Raw genomic sequence first — 22,538 nt, forward strand, 5'->3', positions numbered from 1 at the left:
AGCAGCCGCAGGCTCTTCTCATTTGCCCCAAAACAGCTTGTTTCAGCGTTGTTGCCCATTCTCCAGTTGTTGTCCAAGACATTCTCTGTTGTTGCCCAAGACACTTTTCCTTTATAGATGCCTCAGACTTGCTCATCCCACTCCTTGGTTATTTTCTTTAATGTTGCGCTCCTGTTGGTGGTGGTGGTGTGATCTATATCAGAAGCTCCCTCTATCAGAGTTCCTTCACCACCCCTCAGCCCCCACCCCTTTCCAGCATCTATGTAATATCTCTGCATCTATGATCCTCTCCATAGTAATGTCTTATTTATCTGCAGGTCTAATGCCATCCCGACGGCAATGAGTCCCTGTACGAGGCTCTGTCAACTAACTTTGATTCCTTCCTATCCTCTCATTCAACTCTCCCTAATCTGTGTTGACTTCAGTTGTCACCATCCCAGCTGGCTTCGTGCCTGTTCTCATACCATTCCCCATGGTATTGCAGCCAAAGCCTGTTGTGACACTTCCAGCCTCACCAAATCTGTTGTATCTCCAACCCGTATTTTCCCCTAACTGCCACCACTCTTTGTTTGACTTGATCATGTACAACTTTCCCTCTAACCATTCCTGCTCTTCTTGGCTCCTCATATGAGGTACTTTTGAATATTTGGGTTTTTAAGGATTCACTAAGGTATCACCATGTCCAACAATCAAAACTGCTGATGCTAAAGCTGACTGCCTTAACTGTATTTTGTCAGAAAATACTGATGTTTCTAATCCTTCACTACTTCTTCTTTTCTTCTTCTTTTGTCTGCAGCACAAGGGTGCTGGCCAGCTTCATTGGCTGAGGGCGTGGCTATGCCACTGATGCAATGTGTACGGTTCAGGCAGGAATTTGGAATTTGTTCAGGGTGTCGGTGATAGCTCACCAACTCTTCGAGAAGGGCACTACGGGATCTTTAACATCCATCAACTAATGCCGTCAGATGAGACAGCCGTTTCAACGTCCATCCTCGGGAAGGAACACAAATTTATGAATCACTCTGCCGATGAAACACAGGGATGACAGTTTATAGCTCGGTCGGGATTCAAACCCAGGCTAGATAGCTGAGAGGCGAGTTTGTGTACATCTCGGCCATACTCCCATGTAGGTGCTGAATCTCTCATATGCAGGTTTTATTATATATTTTAACCTTTGACTCTTCCATTGTTACAGTCCAAATGGCATCAGTGCAGTAATCGTCAAAAACTATTCATCTGCCCCCATCATTTTGTTTCAGCATCACCTGTCTACATCATGGAACATCACCAATCTGATTACATTTCCTAACATTAGTGGCAAAACCGACCCCCTTAACGAGAGTACAGTTAGAATTCTCAACATCATAAGCAAAATGACGGAGTCGATAACATAATCAAGTTTCAACGCTCATCTTTTCTCAAACTTTGATTTAAACTCAAAAAAGCTGATTCATGTTTCAGCAATGGATGGATGCTACAGTTATCAAAAAGGTCAGAGCTATCTCACAGCACGTCTGAATGGGGGGGGGGAAAAAACTTCACGAAATGTAAAAAATTGTGAGAATTGAAATTGATTGATTGGTTTCTTCTCCACTTCACATAATTAATCGTTTTTCTTTCTCCAAAATCTACATTTGTTCAATTGGCGGTGACCATTTGATCCCCAGAGGGGGGTGTTGTTAAGCTTAAGCTTGGCCTTGTTCTCCAAGAGAAAAAAAGATATTTTTGGTTGAAATGGAAGGGTGATTAATGTAAATTACAATAAATATAGGACTCAGGATACTTTCCTGAAGGGCCATAGAGAAAATGGAATTAAGGTGTGAAAAATATCAACCAATAATCAGATGATGGTAATAATCAAAGAGGTCATAATGACAAAACAGGTAATGTAGATTCTGGAGGGAGGGAGAGAGGTAATGCGAAAGAGAGAAAGAGAGAGAGGCATTAAATAATTATATTTGAGAAAAAATATCAAAGAATCACGGCAGGAGGTAGAGTGTTGAGTGACCTCATTCTGGCAAGCAGCCCACGTTTTTTTTCTCTCCCTAATGCAGTCTTTCAATGCTTGATCACAGGCTTCCCTTGAACTTCATTTGACCTCCAGTGTTGAAGTGTTTACGGTGTCCTTAATAAGTGGAGCATGCATTCTGTCACACACTTCAGTGCCAGCACCCTTTATCTTCCTCCGGGTGGTAGGCCTACCGAGTAACCAAGCAGCGTGCGAACGAGTCTGACAGGAGGATGTCATATTACACAACTACAACGGGCTCTCGGTAGACAGCATACCTCCACCACGCTGAACAGTTTAGGTTTTGTATCACACTGATAGGCCGGATCTGGATCAGGACCTGAACCAAAATCTAATCGGCTTGTTCATGTCACCGACCCAACTCATCCACCTAGTTTTGTGATAGTGTGTTCACAACTTTTTGAGATATCGTGCTCATAGACAGACAAACAAACAGACAGGAGTGAAAACATAACCTCCGTCCACCTTCGGTGGCAGAGGTAACTGGCACCTAAACTTGGTTAAAGAGAAGACAAAATGCCAGGCAGGAAAGGGAGTAAAAATGAAGGCAATAAATGGGTGTTAATGCTTCTGGGTAAGGTGCTCATTCATGTGCCAGGCAAATGGAGCACTGATAACAGGTTGTCTTTCAAAACACACAGAGATGTTGTCAATTTGTCCTTGAGCTGCTATGCTGTGCAATGTTGTTATTCCATGGGTACAATAAAGGATTCCACGTTCTCAATCAGACATTAGACAATGGCCATGATCTATTTATTATACACACATGGAGTGGCCGTGGCAGGAAGGGTTGCTTTGGACACATGCATATATGTATATGTGGGTTGTGTAGACAATAAATTTTCACTCAAATATCTGAAGATATTGGATATGTTGGGGCATATATTAAAGATCAGGTTAGACATTACCTCCATAAAACTTTATAAACCAATTTATTTTTATGAATGAACAATGAGCGACTTTTGAAAACCTTTAACACCCAAAGTTTAAACACAAGTGAGCACAAAAAAAAGAAAAGAAAAGAAAAACAAAAAACAAATCTTTAATAGGAATTACAAAAAAAGGTAAAAGATAAAATTGTTCCTTTTTTTTTATTTCCTGCTTCTCAAACCAACTTCATCAGTCTCTTCAATATCATGTTTCACTCTCGGGCTTCAACACAGCTGTTCACCACCAGCTCAGGTCATCCCCTACACATGACCATGATCTATTCTACCCCAGTCAACCTCCCCCTCCCAGCCCATCTCTGCCCTGGTTTCCAGTTTTCCCTTCCGCTTCTATGATCGAGAGTGTTTGCGGCTGTATCCATCTTCTTCAAAATAAAGTCTCCTTTTATTTTGTCCCTCAACCGTGCTGATGATTTCTCCCCCTCCCTCTATTTCTGATATTCTTTTTGTTCTGGTACGTCCTGATCAGGTCTGTGTTGTAGCTCCTCAACGGGCCTCGACACTCGACCCCCCCCCCACACACACACACACACACACACACACACACACACACACACACACACACACACACACACACACACACACACACACACAAACACACACACACACACACACACACACACACACACACACACACACACACACACACACACACACACACACACACACACACACACACACACACACACACACACACACACACACACACACACACTACAATTAAAACGAAAATTTTAAATCACCATGAATTATACTTTGCACAGAGCACTCTTAAAAAACACATTTCTGTTCAAACAATGTCAAATTGCCAAAGCTCTGGTAGTAATAAAGCTCTACATGTAGCCTGGCAATGATAAGAGCCCCCCAAAAACTACCAACACATTGCACATGACATCTGCATTCAGGAGTTTTGCTTTTCTTGTTTTATAACTTGCTAATTTCCTTTCAGCGATTAAAAAAGTAACAAGTACAGGTTCTACAGCTCTCTTAGAATCGAGTGGCAAATCAAAAACAACAATGTAAAGGGAAAAGGGAATATCCATTTGACGTCACAACTGTGACAATAAACCAAAAGGAGGAGTCAGTCTTATGTGATAATCATGATACAGATCTTCAGAAATCGACATGAAACTGGATTAACAAAATCAAAACTATTCAATTATACATTAGTCGGTAATTCATGTGAATGTCCTCCAAGTAATATCCACGGGTTTCCTTTACAACCAGCGGGATATACAAGGAGGACAATTGTGGATGAGAGAGAGAGACCTTAGATAGAACCAAAGTAATCTGTTGCTGAAGACAAAATCCCCATCTGCGTGAATAGTTTTCCACAGATACATACTATGTATGTTTGCCTGTTCATTTACACAATTGAAGGTTTTTATGTTTAAAACAAGCTCAAATGAGCTAAGATCCTCGTCCTCTTAATGATGACGTCATAAAAACGAATATGACATCATTGTGATGTATTAGGTTTGCGATAAATTATCTGTGCTAATGCCCCGTTCGATTCCCGCAAACAGAATTCAAAAAGCTTGCCTAGTTTCGGAGATAATGGTATAGGCGATTTCCATTAGCGGCGATATTATGACGTCAACTTTTTTTCTCGGAAGAATTTCCAAAATCGGAGATGGTTACTGCTTGTGTGTGGGCTTTCTGTATATACATGGCAAGTTTCACGAAGATCCGATGAAAACTCTGGGTTGTGAAACAAAAAAATGTCAAAAAACAGGAATGACGTCATAAAAATTGATATGATGTCATAGTGATGTATCATAGGTGCGGTAATTCATCTCTGTTAATGCCCTGTTCGATTCCCGCAAACAGAATTCAAAAAGCTTGCCTAGTTTCGGAGATAATTTTTTAGGTGATTTCCATTAGCGGAGATATTTTGACGTCATAACTTTTTTTCTTGGAGGAATTTTCAAAAACGGAGATCGTTACTGTCTGCACAGGGTCTGTCTGGATATATGTGCCAAGTTTCAGGAAGTTTCGATGAAAACTGTAGGCTGTGAAACAAAAAAGTCCACAAGAAGAAGATGAAGAACAACAACGTGAGTAAGACTTAGCGATCCTCTACGAGGATCTAAAAATGGTTGCCAAACAACGTGACCAATGACATCATCAATTTTTTCTCCAATACAATTTAGCCCGAGATGACAATCAAATCTGATTGGATAAAGTATTTGACTATGCAATTATGATGTCATAATGAAGCCACCTATAGCCTCATTAAACGAGAAGGGCACTCAGTAGAGCACACACCTCCACCATGTAATGCTTGATCAAGTTTAGTAGAACATATTGGGCCAAATAAATTTTTGAAATGTTATGCTCCCTATCGTTTTTGGCCTCATTTCTCAATGGTGAAGAATCACTTTTAAAAAATCAAAAAAATTCTCGTTTCTGGATCTGGATTAGGTTGGATTCCCTCACCAAAGGTTGCCATGGTTACATCAAATTGTCCATTTCATTAAGATTAAAATTGACAATGTTCATCAAAGCTCAGGTCAATCAGATGAAAATTGCTTATTTTTCGGGTTGAAATTGATGATTTTAGAAGTTTGACCTTGTAACCTCAAAAATAGTTTGTTTCTAAATTCAGCGATGTACTTTGCAATTACTGCGTAATTCTCAAGTTAATGGGATGAAAATTGAAGATTTTTCAGATGAAATTTGATGACTTTAGAAGTTTGACCTTGAGTTAACCTTTGGCCTTTTGACCTCCAAAATAGTTGCTTTCCCAATTCAGTGACACAATATGAAAATCCTGTTCAACTTTCAAGTCAATAGGATGTAAATTGGTGATCTTTCAGTTGAAAATGAATTTTAGGAGTTTGACCTTGATTTGACATTTTACCTTTTGACCTCAAATAGTTGGTTTTCCGATTCATTGATGCAATATGCAAATCCTGTTCAACTTTCAAGTTAATAGGATGAAAAATGATGATTTTAGAAATTCAACCTCAAGATGACTGTTGACCTTTCACCTCAAAATCAATAGGCTTCTCAGTTGAGAGTACCTATCCAGCTTAGTAAAGTTTCATGACGATCAGTTTAGAATTGTGACCTGTCGGTGATGGACAACCAAACAGACAGAATAACAAAATCGACTGGCCAATATACTTGAAAAATCCTTGATTTTGCAAGTAACAAACGGACGGAAATGGGTAAAAACATAACCTCCTTCCAGCCCTGATGGTGGAGGTAAAAATCGGACTTATTCCCCATGAGGAGTACTCACCCTGTGCCAAGTTTCTATTTTTTCCATGGTGCAGTTTCAGAGATACCGAGTCCAAAGTTTTTTTTCTTTTTTCCAACATAGCTGCCACACCACGTAACCTATGATGTCATAATTAACATTAAGACATTCGACAATAGCAGTCACACCTGTTGGAAAAATTTCGTGTCAATCGGTTAAGCGGTTGCAGAGAAAACAGAGAAAATTAACATGGACGGACGTACGTTCATACGAACAACACGAAAACATAATACCTCCGGTGACTTCGTCAACGGACGCATAAAAAAGGTTTCACTTATTTATAGATTCTCATTGAGACTCACAGATGGACATGTATATGTTTGTGTAGTACAACATGTTGTCTTTTGATTCAATTCGTCAACAAAGCGATGGGTCGGCACGAGGCATGAGTAGTGATACTTATTCATGCATGGACTTAATTTGACTTTTATTTGAAAAAATGTTTATTACTTACAAAATCTTTGATGACTTCCGTCATCTGTTTGTGTGTTTGTTTGCGTGTGTGTTTGTTTGTTTGTTTGTTTGTAGGCACGATAACTCGAGAACGGAAGAAGCTACCAATGTCAAATTACATCACGTGATTCAGGAGGGTGATGGCTAGTGCTGATTAGATTTTGGTCAAAATCGGTCATAGGTCAAGGTCATGGTGAGGTCAAATATTCGATTTTTGATGGTTTGGAACAGATAACTCGAGAACGGAAGAAGCTACCAATGTCAAATTACACCACGTGATTCAGGAGGCTGATGGCTAGTGCTGATTAGATTTTGGTCAAAATCGGTCAAAGGTCAAGGTCACAGTGAGGTCAAACATCCAAAACATTCGATTTTTGATGGTTTGGTACAGAATCATCGTAGAAACTTCTGGTTTGCGTCGCTACCTTCTCGAGAGACAGCTTTTATTAGACAAGGTCAGAGGTCAAGTTGACGATTTCATAAGTACCAGTCTACGACTGCTGGTTTTTTAGTTCGAAGTATTGATAGTGTTGCTTCTTTAGAGATGTTCTAAAAGCTCTTTCGAGGAAAACATTTTGTGCAGAGCCTCCACAATTATTAATGCTTCGAGGTTTCTTAACAATGAAACAAAAACCAAGAGAAATAAAAGAGTATTTGAGTCGGTATGTGAAGAATGAAATTTTTTAGAAACATTTAAATAGAAAAGTCCAGTCAATCAAATAGATAAGTATAAAACAATACACACCTTTAATAAGCTCACCTGTAACAACACACACACACACACACACACACACACACACACACACACACACACACACACACACACACACACACACACACACACACACACACACACACACACACACACACCTTCTGAGGTCACCAAAATGCGTAACTTACTGGGATGAATGATCCATTCGAGTATGAATGCCTCACATTAACATCATTGTGCATCAACACACTACCTAGCATACACATACATAATTTGTCATAATGTATAAAGTCCTGTCTCCTTAACCTGCTTCTCTTGTGCTTTTGTCTTCCTGCATATGCAGCACATAGCTTTCTTTGCTGGGGGAGTAGCTGCTGCAGGTAGCACCATTGGCTGGGGGTGCAGCTGTGATGCGGATGCAGTGTCCCCTGCAGGTTAGAGCAGGAATTTGGAATTTGGTGAGTGCCAGCGATCGGTCACCTACAAATCACTCCTCATAGCTTAGTCGAGCTAACCCTGGAACGAATCTAGTCACTCTATGCTGAACGCTCTCCATGGCAGCTATGCCCTTCCAATGAATTCAAAGATATAATCATTATTTGAGGTGAGGGCTCACTAAGTTCCTGTACAGTGTTAATCCTACATTCTTCCTTTGATTTAAATATAATTTATTCCCCAATACGAATACAACCCAAAACCATATTTGCTTTACCTCCAGCTGCCTGGCACTGTGCTGTCTGCTTACCACCCATATGTATTACCAGCCCCAGATTCTTCTCCTGTGTCATCTGCTCCAAGACTTCCCCTTTCATTATAAAGTTCCTATTTTCAATATTCTTACCCATCCCTTCCGCCTTACAATTCCATATGTTGAACTGCATCTGCCAATGTTTTACCCAGTCTATATGAAACTATCTAGACTTTAATTAACCTGATTACCACCCCCCCCCCCCCGCCCTCTCTCTCTCTGATATCCAAAATAGCTCCAAGCTCTGCATCATCTTCAAATTTGTAAAACCGACTCAACCCCACTGTCTAAATCATCGATGTGAATTATAAATATTTACGGTCTTGGTATTCATCCCTGATGTGCCACATTACTTATAATCTGCCAGCCCAGCGTCCTCCTCTTCAGTCACTCTTTAATGTCTATCAACAAGCCAGTTATCAATACAGTCGGCTACTCTACCAGTCACTTTGCAAGTCCTAAACTTAGCCAACAGCTTTCTATGTGGCACCCTATCAAATCCCTCCCAACAGTTTGTGCAATTGTCCATATTTGAAGATCAAATAAACAGGTGTACATCTGTTTGTAAACTTCTTTTCTGTAAGGTGTGATTTTCCTATTTTGAGCTCACCTGGAATGTAGTTCCAGGGAGCTTATGGGATAGCACGTCGTCCATCCATCAGTCCGTCCACAAATATTTTTAACTTCTTCTCTGAAACCACACATGCAATTTTGATGAAATTTGACGACAACCTTCATCACCCGTGATATACCAAAATTTGTTCACGGCTTAAAAAAAAACAATCCATAGGTATTTACTTTCTTCTCCGTTACATATTTTGGGGGTCGTCCATACCTACCAGTGGATCTCTGGTTCTTATCCAGCCGCTACCAGGTGAGCGTCCAGGGGTACTGCCCCTCTGTTTATTCTATTTCCTTTCCAGTTACATTGGTATTAACAGACATTTTCTTACGAGGCCCGTAACTCTGCCAGACTTTCCAAAGTTACCTTTTTGTGTACGTCAATGAATCTGTGGTTTAAATGTCACTGCAGGCACACGACATTGCTTCACACAAAGCTTGGAGTTAACTCAGAATCAAAGCTCTAATTGCTTGTGTGAATCTGATGATTCTGCTGTACAGTCATTCATTTCAAGACAGTAAAACAATTTCCTTTTTCCCTACCCTTCCTCGCTGAGAAAAAGGATCAGTGGAATGATTTCTACTTCACGAGCTCAATCGCAGTTAGTATGTTCGAGTGAACATCAGTGGTTATGCCTTCCCAAAGAGAATTTCCAGACTTTGTGTTCAACCTCGATGTCAGCGTTTTACGTGATGACATTGAGACTGGAGTCAGGACTGGAGGAAGATGTATCAACAATCTAAGGTATGCTGATGATACCACTCTGTTGGGAGAAAGTAAAGAGGGCTTGATGAAACTGCTGCAGACATGAAGAAGGAAAGTGACAAAGCTGGTCTTTATTTAAACCTAAAAAATATTAATATCTTGTCAACCGAGAAGATCGATGTGTTCAGATTGGGCGACGATCACATGGAAATAGTGGGAAGATTAATCTTCCTGGGTTCTAAGATTAAAATGAGCGGAGAATGTGAAGGAGAAATGAATAGATGGTTAGCATTGGGGAGGACAGCAATGTCCGGATTGATAAAGATCTGGAAAACAAAGTTATGACAAAGCAAACCAAGAGGAGGCTGGTGAATATTTTGGTATTTCCAGTTGCACTGTATGCATGTGAACCATGGATAATGAAGAAGGAAGAAGATTGACAGTTTTGAAATGTAGTTTGTTATGGATTTTGACAGACCCCAGGGGAGACACATTCAACACATAAAAGAACCCAGGAGTTTAGATATTACAATAGTAATTTTTAGTTGACTTACCCATCCTCATATCATGGGAAAGGGAGATGCGTTGTGATTATAGGTAGTACCTTCCCCATCGTTTCCTTCAAACCTCATTTCCAAATCCTTATTTTCCAACTCCTTGTTCGAAACGCAGTTCCAAACCTTCGTTTCCGACACACACACCCGAACTGCCATTCTCAAACCTTTATTCTCCGGCATCCGGACTCAAACCCCCATTCTCATGCTTAATTCTCAAACACACATTATCAAATCATGTCACCTCACCAGTATTTCGGATAGACAATCGCCATTTCAGCTTGTGGTCCTTCGTAATGGTCGTGGGCCTTCACCACCCCAAAATCGGATCAACAAAAGCGCTTCCTGAAACAAAGTAAGCAATCCCGGCCGCTGGATCGCAGCACGCCTCCACCAATCGGGTCGGTTGCTAAAAGTGGACAACATGGCTGACACCATGCAGGCAACAATAAAAACCCAGCATGGAGTGGTTGTGGAAGACTTCACACACCAGAGAACGATCTGGAGCAGTCCAAAGTTAGAGTGAGTCCAATCCTGAGGGAGTTTGCATCCATTCCGAGGGTGAACACCAAGAGCGCAACCGAACGCTATCAAGCCTGTATCTACATCGACATCACCTGCATCTACAGCTCGTCGAGCCCCACAGGAGCCAAGCCTGCTCACTTGCAGGTGAGGAAGGGATCGCCAATACACCCCGACTTCTTTCTTTATTTCTTTCTTTCTGTTACCTTGTCTGTCTAATTTTCCGGGATGAATGCGGCACCTGTCTTTATTTTGTAAGGCTGGTTGTGTCAGGGGTTTCTTTGAGTGCTCAGGGTAAGACTGTTCTTGCATGACACTGCATTGCTTGTAAATATTTGCTTTGTAATTGCTTTGCTGTAAATAAATGCTTACTGTATTGATTGGCAAGCTTCTTTCAAACTTGCTCAATTGTCTCTTTCCTTCATTGGTTAGACATCGTGTGTAATAAATAGAAGGGAGGTTGTACCCCACTGATTTGCTGCGCTAGTCGAGCCGCCAGCCCTTCCGTGGTTTCGCTCAGCTGTACGTAATTAATAGACAAAGGTGGGAGGCTGAGAGCATGGTCGCTATCTGAGTTGAGCTGAATCAATGGTAAGGTAATGTGACTCGTAGATTGGGAACCCAGCCAGACTTAACCTTCTCAAACGGTGTCCGTGGTTGCTCAGCAACTCGTTGAGTCGCAGGGTTATCCGTGGCTTGCAGATTCCGGGTCAAAGGTTGGGAAGCAGGTCTGAGAGAGGCCACTCATGACCCAACGACATGCCCATAACATAGCATTGGAGACAAATCGTAAAAAAATCCATGGACTGCAAGAAGAACAAACAAATCAGTGCTTGAATAAATTAGACCAACGTGTACGGGGTGTTTCAAAAAGATTGATACAACTTTGACTTCCTGCCATTTCATTGTTTCTTGACCGATGCCGTTTTCCTTTTCAGGGTTTGGAGTTGTTATCGTGGTATTTCGTCTCTGGGAGTTCTAGCTCTGTAGCTCAACTCTGCCATTGACAGTGAAATAGAAGACAAAGGTGGTGGCTCTGTGGCATGAGACAAAATCATATGTCGACACCTACTGGAGGTTCTGTCGAGAATACGACCTCAGAACATGTGATGGACCCACAAATTGTGCCATTCAATGTATTGTGAAACATTTTGAGCACAAGGGTACCACAAGAGCAAGGGCAACAGCGGCAGGCCAGCATCAGTAACCAAGAGCCAAGCCAACATCGACGCCGTGTGGGATTCTGCAGTGGACAGTCCCAAGAAGTCCCACCGCCAGCGCTCCCAGGAGCTAGGTATCAAACCAACATCAGTCCGGCGTATCTTCACTGAGGAACTGAAGCTTTTCCCATACATCATCTCTATTAGGCATAAACTGAGTCAAGATGACATGAGAAGGAGACTTGATATGTGCAATTGGCTCAGTGGCAGGCAGGAGAGGTCCCCAAACTGGATCAACCTGATCTGGTTCAGTGATGAAGCCCATTTCCAGTGCCACATGAGACAGACCTTTGGACAAGCACCATCTCCAGGCAGTGCCGCATGAGACCTACAGGAAAGTTGGACAGAACATTGGAGTCAGGATCAATGCCTGTCTGAACTGTGGAGGGGCACACATTGAGAATGTCAATTACAAGGATTTTGCGTAAATTCCAATTTCAGACCTTGGGCTCTCACAAACTCCAGCAGTGACTTACTGCAATAGCAATCAGTGATAGAAAATACCATGTCATAAGCTTTCAAGAAATGTTTTGATCATGTCCCTGAGATTTCTGTTTCTTTGTAAAGAAATATTTAAAGTTGCATCACTCTTTTTTTGAAACATCCGTATATTAGAAGCGTGATGCTAAAACAGAAACTATCATAGTTTGGACACATCATGCATGCAGAAAACAAAAGTCTGAAGAGGTCAACCATGTTCAGTAAGGTGTAGGAAGAAGCGGAAGAGGCAGTCCTTGTATGTATTGGATGAATGGGATAATAGTTGCAACCAAGCTATCTCTGTCAGAGCTTTGGTAGAAAGCAATATCAGGAAATCAAGTGCAGGATCTGATCATGAATGTCGCCAGAAGATGGCCACGACTTGATGGAACTAACGAAGTGTTTTGGGTAAAATATTTTGCGCAACTACTTATCCACGTCTTGACTTTCCAAAAAAATATGGAGATTGCACTCGTAGGGTGATTTTTTTTATCCATTTCCTTTAATTGCTGTTTAACGCTGTTATTTTAATGCAGGACATGCATCGGTTGAACATTTTAAAGAAAAAGCCTGTTTGGAGAGAAAGGAGAGATGGGGGGAAGTGTGGGTAGATGAGGTAGTGGTGGTTGACAGTTATATTGCACAGATTGAAGATCTGCTTGCTTGTGTGTTAAATATAATACTTAAGGAACTGGTATATTATGATTGTGATTTTCTTCTTCGTATGGATGTATGTATTTATTGATTGATTGTCAAAGTTTAGAACAAAAGGCCAATGTGACTCTCTATCGCTAAGTACTTTGTTGTTTTAAACAATCCTTGTTGATATGATGAATTTTCTTTGCTCTAACTGAGCGTGGGAAACTGGGTGAGCATGAATAGCATGCCAGAGAAGCTAGCCAAAGAAGAGTAACATCACATAACGAACAATCTGAATTATGAGATGCAACATGACAGACAAGCTAAGATGCCAGTTTGATAGCTGAGGCTCAGAACGTCAGGGATTTCATTGTTATAAGTGAATGAAGGTTGTCTAGGGCTCACACCTGGGAGATATTGATATTGATTAGCAAGATATATTTAAATAACTCGAGCAGGCAAACAAGGGACAAGTTCTTGAGGGACGTTGACAAGGGAACTGAGCATGCAACACGATGCTTGGGTGGGTGTGGAGGTCATGATGTTGGTGATTGAAAAGGTATGAAATGTTCGTGCGCATGTTGTTTTGTCTGGGAAAGCGTGGATATGTGACCACTGAGGCTGTTCCGAGGGTGCAAACAGTCTCGGAGGTGAGCTTTGAAACAAGAGGAATTTGGCAAACGTGGGTGTGTTGATATGAGTGAGAAATTGATTTTATACACGACCGAGGACAGCACTGGCTCGTCTTCATAGCAGAAGGAATTGAGATGTGCTGTTGCTGAAGTGTGATGCATATTTATTGCTTTTTCATGATCATAGTTCCACAAAAGCATGTTTTTGATGAATGAGGCTGCTCTTTTTGACACCGTGCTATTAAAGAAAGGCAAGCAATTGAGGGGGAAGTGGATGGGAGTGGAATAGTGAGAGACTGTCTGATGTCATCAGTGCATCAAATGGGAAGACTTTGGAAGAGTTCCCACCATTTTGCTTTATATAAGGTGTCATCTCTCTCTCCAAAAGGTAATTTTAACAAGAATAAACAGCCGTGCATGAAAAACAACTTGGGCAATGTGTCAGAGCCCCCTGAAGAATCCTTTTTGGCTTTTATCCAGAGTGCATAAAAACAGACATTCTGACAAATCAAGATGCCTGTGATCTTTGTGAGCGCATCTTCCAATGTAGGATGAATGCGTGGGCCCGCCATGGGCAGGGGCCTCGCACGATGCGCAGCTATTACATGACATGCCCGAGGCATGACCATGGCCGTACTACAACCTCGCTCGTTCGTCTGAGAGATCCAAAATAGTGGTGAGCACGCCCGCAGAGATTGAGAGCGATCGGTTTTCATGGGAAGAATATGAGTGAAACGGATCCTCATGTCGGGTTTCGTGCGATAGGTGTGCGCCCACCTGCAATCTGACGGTGCGTGGGTCACTCGTTAGCACTCCAGTTGCACTGCCAGGGGGCAGGCATCCATATAGTTGTGTAAATCCAATTACCTACATGATGGAGAATGTTTTTGGGGGAAGGAGTTTGTGGTGTGAAAAACAAGGGTGGGGAAGAGTGAGGGTTGAGGAATGTTTGTGAACATCGCCCCATCCATTTACACCCGGCAGATCCACTTTCTGAAAAATGTGTTCAAGTGACTTCACAAATGAAAAAATAAAAACATGAAAAAGATGTTTTGGAGGAGAGGTCGGTGAAGATGGAAAACGAAAGGGCACTATGTATGGACTTTCAAATGTTTGCAATCTGCTTTTTCTTTTTCCTGTGAATGGTGTTTTTCCGATGCCAATCTCCACAATTGTAGGATGAGAGAGAGAGAGAGAGAGAGAGAGAGAGAGAGAGAGAGAGAGAGAGAGAGAGAGAGAGAGAGAGAGAGAGAGAGAGAGAGAGAGAGAGAGAGAGAGAGAGAGAGAGAGAGAATATGAGGGGGTATGGGAATAGAAGAGGTTTGAGAGGAGATAGGGGGAATGTGGGAGGGACTGGCATGTGTGGAACAATTCGGGTTAAAAATTGGGGGACGGGGAGCTGGACGGGGCAAACATTCCACCACATTTGGCTACATAATAAATAGATGTCCATGAATAAAAACTTTTGAGCTTGAGAGAAGGTTTAAACTTTAAAACATATATATTCGAGGTTGTATCAAGTTCATTTATGAAATATTTAGTCTTTATATAAAATGAGGTTTCCTGTGTTTAGTTTCATCGAGGTTGATCCATCATGGGCATGGTCGTTGATAATGCTAGTTTAGCAAAAACAAGAACAGAGGTGAATTGTTTTTATTCATTATATATTATGATTTAATGGTGAGGAGACGAGACCGGCATCCCAGAGGTTTTGGGTTCAAGTCCAATACCACGTGTCACGAATGGATTGTTGGTAGAAACCCAGTTGGCTCATCGAATCGAATTATCCTTGTGAAACACCCAACATGTCCACCAACGTCTATCCTAATCCATCCACAACTTTTTGAGATATTAGGAGATATATGATTTTGGCCTCATCTCTCGATGGTTAAGAATTACTTGACGAATTTTAAAACTCGAGGATCCGGATCCAGATCTTCACCAAAATCGAAACAATTCTTCTTTGTCACACACCCAAATTGTCCACCAAGCTTTATCCGAATCCATTCACAACTTTTTGAGATATCCTGCTCAAAGACAGACAGACAGACAGACAGACAGACAGGGGTGGAAACATAACCTCCATGCAGCTTTGGTGGTGAAGACATAGCGGCATAATTTTACCTTTGATTTTATAACATATAAATATGCTTGGGCTCTGGTTCCATCGGGGGATTTACGGTACCGGCTGAGTAGGAAGAAGGTCGAATGGATCGGAAGAAGGACTTAGTGGGTCAGACGGTGGTGGCTTCAATCATGAGAATTGTCTCGGATGTCTTTTCTTCCACGCCAAATTGGTGACCCTGACCAACGTGATCCAAATGGACGGACAAGGAGTAGTTACAAGCGTGCAACCAGTCGGCAGACACGACCAACCAATCATTCCCTTCCTGGTCACTCAACCAGCTTCATTGGTGGCAGCAGTTTCGATAAAGATGTCACCATTCTGGCCTAATGACCGGCAGCTGTGGTTTACAGAATTTGAAGTCCAATTCGAAATCCAGAAACATTACTACTTCCTTCTCCTCCTTTGCATGCAGCACAAGGCTGTGGGTGGCATCATTGGCTGAGGACACAGTTGCACCGCTGATGCAATTCTCCTATTACCAGTACACTGGTACTCATTTCGCCGACCTCGGAAGGATGACAGGCTGAGTCAACCCCACCTAGTGTTAATTCAACGGCGAACAAGGGATTCAAAACTCAGGACCCTAAGATCCCAAGCCAGCCACACCAACCGCTAAGCCAACACCAGGTTGTAACTGCTACTGAATCGACGTGATTCAAATAAATAATGGCTCTGTTACCAGAATATGCCATGGGAGTGAGAGATATTTTAATCCAACAACCTCCAATGAACAACCCTTACACGACTTTGAAGGACGCGCTCATAAAGCACACAACCCTCTCTGAGCACTGCCACTTCCAACAACTACTTACAGCCGAGGATTTAGGAGATTCAAGTTCTCGCAACATTTACCACCACATGTCCGCATGATACTTGCAGCTAACGCAGAGCTGGCATGACCCACCACTGCAGATCTGGCTGATCATCTCACTGATGCTGTTACACCGACAGAGGCTAATGTGACACCTCCACCACAGCACATCGCACAGCGACAATCTGCAATGGTGGACTTCAAGAAGCTCGTCCTAGAGCTCCATGCTGTGCAATGCCAGTTGTGCCCACCTTCGTGTTCCCCTTGTAGGAACAGTACCTCGAACTACCATCCACCTTCACCTTCCATGAACACTCCAGATTGATGTTCGAACCATGTGACCTTCGGTGCTAATCCTAATCAGTGTAGAGCACCGCACTCATACCGGTCGCAGGGAAATGACGAGGTCCATGACTGTTGGTGATGGGTTCACCTGGGCCATAAGTTAGTCACCCTCTCTTCCTCGTGGATTGTACGAATGGACTTCGTTTTCTTGTGAATACTGAGGCAGAAGTCAGTATTGTGCCGTCGTCTGCAGCGGAGCAGAAAAATCAACAGGAATATTCATGATATGCCGCGAACAGTGCTATTGTTACTTTTGGATAGCATCTCCTCCAGCTTGATTTAGGTTTACGTCGCTAATTTCTGTTGGTGTGCACTATTGCTGACACCAGATATTCTATCCTGGGTGCAGATTTTTTGCGTCATTTCAATGTACTTGGAGACGTTAAACATCACCGTCTGGTGGATGCCTCAACACAGCTTTGTGTTTTCGGTAAAGCATCCACTGTTTCGTTGCTGAATACCACGTGTCTTCCATCCATGCCAACATGCCATTTTCAGAAAGTACTTTATGACTTCCCCGTCCATAACGCACCCATAGGCGACAATCCAGCCCATCAAACATCAGATCAAGCATCACATCGAGATCATGGGACCCCTTGTTTCACGGGTGCTCGTCGACTAGCACCCGATAGATTATGTGTTGCCCACCAGGTGTTTGACTATATGTTACAACGTGGGATCATCAGACCATCATCCAGCAGTTGGGCTTCACCGCTGCACATGATACCCAAAAGGACACCTGGGAATTGGTGCCATTGTGGGGATTATTGGTCCTTAAACAATGTGACTGTTCCAGACTGTTACCCCATTCCACACATTTAAGATTTTACTGCAACATTCCACGGTGCCATAATGCCACAATCTTCTCCAAGGTTGTCCTCATTCATGTGTACCATCAGATTCCTTTAGATCCAGATGACATCCTGAAGACAGCAGTCACCACACCTTTCATCCTGTTCGAATTATTTTGGATTATCTTTGGCCTATGCCATGCCACTCAAACCTATCACTGTTTTATCAAGCAGGTGCTCCAGGGATTACGCTTCTCGAATGTGTATACTATAGATAATATTCCAATCACCAGCACAACCGCAAAAGAATATCAGGAACACCTACGTCTCCTCTTCACCCGTTTGCAGGACTTCGGCATCGTCATCAATCCCACAAAGTGCATATTCGGCGTTCCGGAGTTGAATTTCCTCTGCTACCGTGTTAACTGCTCAGGCATCCATCCGCTCGAGGAGAAGGTTCAGATCCTTTGGGATTTCGCGTTACCTTCATCTCAACGCAAAGTGCGAGAGATTTTGGGACTCATCAACTTTTACCACCGATTTATTCCAAACGCAGCCACAACACTGCAGCCGCTGAACGAGTTACTCGCAACTAGTAAGCACCCTGAAGTGTTCCAATGGGCAGAGGCAACCTTGTCGAGCTTCCACACCATCAAAGATGCACTGGCCAACACCTCACTCTTGATTGATCCAACGCCAGAGGTGCCAACATGACTGATGGTAGACGGGTCTGAGGTTGTGGTGGGTGCATACTTTTACCAGTTCATCAATACTGACTGGCATCCACTGGCTTTTTTTCTCCAAAACAACGAACCCAACAGAGCACAAGTACGGCACCTTTGATCGGGTATTACTGGCTGTTTACCCCACCCAGAAGCACTTCCACCACTTCTTAGAGGCCAGACAATTCTCTGTCCTGACTGACCACAAACCTTCAACTTGCGCTCTACCCACCCATTTGGTCTCTCACTCTCCTCGCACACTTGGCCAACTCAGTTATATCTCACAATTCACTACCGACATCCGGCACATCAAATGAACCACAAACTCGGTTACCGACACTCTCTCATGCATCGATGTATTGGCGTTGTCTTCTACCAGCACACCAGCCATCGATTTTAATGCATTTGCAGCAGCACAACGGGAGGGCATGGAGCTCTGCCGTCTACAGTCTGCAGCCGGTTCACTTACATTTCGCGAGGTACCCAAAAGTGAGGTACCCAACACCCCCAGGACAAACACTACCCTGGTGTGTAATACATCGATGGGACAGTCACGCCCTTACATTCCTGCGGCATTCCATCATACATCTGACACTTTTTACTCACTCGCACACCCAGGTATTCGAGCAACTCAGCGACTCATCACCACGCGCTACATGTGGCCACAGATCAACACAGACTTATGCTGTTGGGCCAAGTGATATCTTCATTGTCAACACTCCAAGATCCAATGTCAAGCTGTCGTGCCACTTGGTAGCTTTTCAACACCAGGTAGGCGTTTTGATAGGGTCCATATGGATCTTGCTGGTCCCCTATCACCTTCAAACGGGCACCGCAATTTACTGAGTTTGGTTAACTGCCTCACCCGTTGGCCGGAGGCTACACCAATAGCTGGTATAACCACACCTACCATCACCAGGGCCTTTGTCCGCACCTGGATCACAATTTTTGGAGTTCCATCAACTTTCACTACTGATCGTGGTAGCCAGTTTGAATCGGCTGAATTTTGTGAGCTGACCCAACTCCTGGGTACTGACCATGTGTGAACCAGCGCTTACTATCCAGCAGGAAATGGTATGGTGCGACGTTTCCACTACCAACTCAAGTCTTTCCTGAAAGCACATGACAACTCCATATACTGGATGGATGTTGTACCTATGGTCCTGCTTGGTGCACCAGCTGCTCCAAAAGACGATCTTGGATGCTCCACTGCAGAGCTAGTGTACGGTGCACCGCTTTGTCTCCCAAGAGAATTCTTCTCAGCGTCCGACGACATCTTGCCCGACGCCACCAACTATGCCAACCAACCTTGTGCGGCCATGCAGTTGATCGGTGTCCTTCGTGAAGAGCTTGAGCTCTGGTTGATCGGTGGATTTCTGGTACCGGGTGAACCAAAAGAAGGACGAGTGGGTCGGACGGTGGTGATTTGAATGAAGAGAAATGACTCGGAATTGGAATCAGAACGTCTCGGACGTCTTGTCTTCCATGCTAAAGAGGTAAGCCTTATGATGAAATAGCTAAACAATGGAGGAAGGATAAGTAACCATTTGTGTGTGACCACCTACAGTGGTCGTTTCCCCAGAGGAGTGTAGCTGTGGACGAATCGTGCGTGTGGAGCTGCACCATCTCACGATGGTCCATGATCACACTCACATCCGGAGAATATTTGTGACATCACCGCTATACACAGGAAAATAATTTGTGACGTCGCTGCGATGTTACATAACCTAAAGTCTGGCACAAAACTGGTTTATTGGAAACAGAGTAACAAGAAGCGAAGCATCGTAGAATGAAGTTCGTTTGTTAGGATACAAGGATATTCGGATGATGCCGGTCGATCCTACAATGGGATGTAAGTGGACGAAGACCATCTCACAGCGAATCAGTCCGAGGACATGACAGTACCTGGCTACCTGCAACTACCTTTCACTGTTCTAATGATGTATGCAGGGCTCCCTCCATCTGTTTCAAATAAGTGCGTGTGTGTGTGTGTGTGTGTGTGTGTGTGTGTGTGTGTGTGTGTGTGTGTGTGTGTGTGTGTGTGTGTGTGTGTGTGTGTTTTCACCATCTCGTGAAATCTGGTTCAAAAACGCGAAATGCAACATTTCGCAACTGCAAACCACATGCGAAAACCACAAAAACTTAAATGATCATCTTCCAGGAGACCAAGCAAAATGTGGATGTGCTTGGCCTGTGGCCACAACAAGAGATCACTGATGTGTGTAGGTCCAAGCAGTGTGTCCCCCCTCTCCTTCCACTCCCGTTTCCAACATCTCGCCAAGACATCAATGGGAAGGAAGGGATTATTTTGTGCTTGTGACATCAATGCGCGACTCACTGTGATTTGCTTGTGACGTCAGGTTGTGGCCATCCTACCGTGGTCTAACTTTTATCTCACAAATTAACTTTGAAAATCATATTTCCACTCGTTCATTGCCAATTACTACTACTACTACTACTACTACTACTACTACTACTACTAACTACAACTATTATTGTAACTATGTGTTATTGTTATTTAATCATTGGTTTATTCTCTCACCATGAAAGTACTCAGATCATGAACTAGGTAGTACTCTCTAGTCTATATACTAACATAAGCAGTTTCTTGGTGAGGGATACAATCCTGGCCGGGTCGCCACTCCGACACAATAAGTTAGGGCAGGAATTTGGAATTTGTTCAGGATGCCGGCGATAGCTCGCCAACTCTTCAAGAAGGACACCGTGGGATGTTTAACGTCCACTAACTAATGCTGGCACACTTCAGTTCAACGTCCATCCGAGGGACGGCATACACACCTTGATGAATCACCGTGCCTGTGAAACACCTGGATGGTAGTTTCGAGCCGGGTCGGGATTCTAACCCAGGCTGGACGGTCGAGGGACGAGTGCGCATACCTTTTGGCCACCATGACAGGCCATGAATTATCAACAGTCGCAAATATATAATCTTAAGAAAAAGCAAACAGTGACGTATGAAGCCCCTCAAGTCACCACTCCATGTTTATGGACACGTCATCGTACAGGTAGACCGGTCAAATTACAAATTCCTGCTCTCACCTACAGGGGGCACTGCATCAGCGGCACAGCTGCGCCCCCCAGCAAATGATGCTGCCCATGTGCTGCAGATGAACGAAGATCTGGAGAAGATGAACAATTCACATGTTCTGATCCTCACCGGTTAATTTTTACATCCTCGTGGAGGATCTCTGAGTCTTACTCACGTTGTTGTTCTTCATCTTCTTCTTGTGGACTTTTTTGTTTCACAGCCTACAGTTTTCATCGAAACTTCCTGAAATTTGGCAAATATATGTAGACATACCCTGCGCAGACAGTAACCATCTCCGATTTTGAAAATCCCTCTGAGAAAAAAAGTTATGACGTCAAAATATCTCCGCTTATGGAAATCGCCTAAAAAATTATCCCCGAAACTAGGCAAGCTTTTTGAATTCTGTTTGCGGGAATCGAACAGGGCATTAGCAGACATGAATTGCCGCACACATGATATATCACTATGACGTCATATCAATTTTTATGACGTCATTCCAATTTTTTGTTTCACAACCCAGAGTTTTCATCGGATCTTTGTGAAACTTACCATGTATATGCAGAAAGCCCACGCGCAGGCAGTAACTATCTCCCATTTTGGATATTCTTCCTAGGAAAAAAGTTGACGTCATAATATCGCCGCTAATGGAAATCACCGACACCATTATCTCCGAAACTAGGCAAGCTGTTTGAATTTTGTTTGCGGGAATCAAGTCGGGCATGAGGACAGATAATCTATCGCAAACCTGATACTTCACAATGACGTCATATTCGGTTTTATGACGTCATCATTAAGAGGACGAGGATCTTAGCTCATTTGAGCTTGTTACCCCTCATCCCCCAACCTAGGGCATCTGACGTTTCCCCATCCAACCCCGTGCCATCAGAAAGTCCAACTCCCACCCTCCCCCGTCACTTCTCTCCAAAGTCAAGCCCTGTTCCCAAATCGAAACCCTCCCACCTCCTTCCCGAGTTCCCTGCACCCCGATCCAAACTTCCCACTTTCCCAGCTACCCCCTCCCCCCTCCACCCTCTCCGATTCCCTCCCATGCAGACCGAGTTGCGCACGACGTGCCGGCTTGGAGACGCGAGGGGACAGTCCGAACGAAGCTTTCGAGCATGAGAGGCGCTCACGGATCCAGTTGTGGCACCGACGGAGCGTAGT

The 22,538-nt window shown here is 43.4% G+C and overlaps 1 protein-coding gene across 3 annotated transcripts in view; it reads left to right on the forward strand.

The window, feature by feature from the left end:
• Positions 1-22,538, forward strand: part of LOC147017499 (A disintegrin and metalloproteinase with thrombospondin motifs 18-like) — a 181,984-nt gene that overhangs the window by 3,707 nt on the left and 155,739 nt on the right. The window contains exon 3 of one of the 3 annotated variants that reach the window (XM_085847208.1): positions 7,750-7,864. In XM_085847208.1, coding sequence (XP_085703334.1) covers positions 7,817-7,864 — 48 coding nt within the window. In that variant the 5' untranslated portion in view covers positions 7,750-7,816. Of the gene's footprint in view, positions 1-7,749; positions 7,865-22,397 lie in introns of those variants that run through there. The other 2 variants (XM_085847209.1, XM_085847207.1) reach the window with 2 other exon arrangements.

Source organism: Eptatretus burgeri, chromosome 11 (genome assembly GCF_056783735.1).
Source record: "Eptatretus burgeri isolate ZD-2024b chromosome 11, Ebu_testis_v1, whole genome shotgun sequence".
In the NCBI taxonomy this organism is placed as follows: domain Eukaryota; kingdom Metazoa; phylum Chordata; class Myxini; order Myxiniformes; family Myxinidae; genus Eptatretus; species Eptatretus burgeri.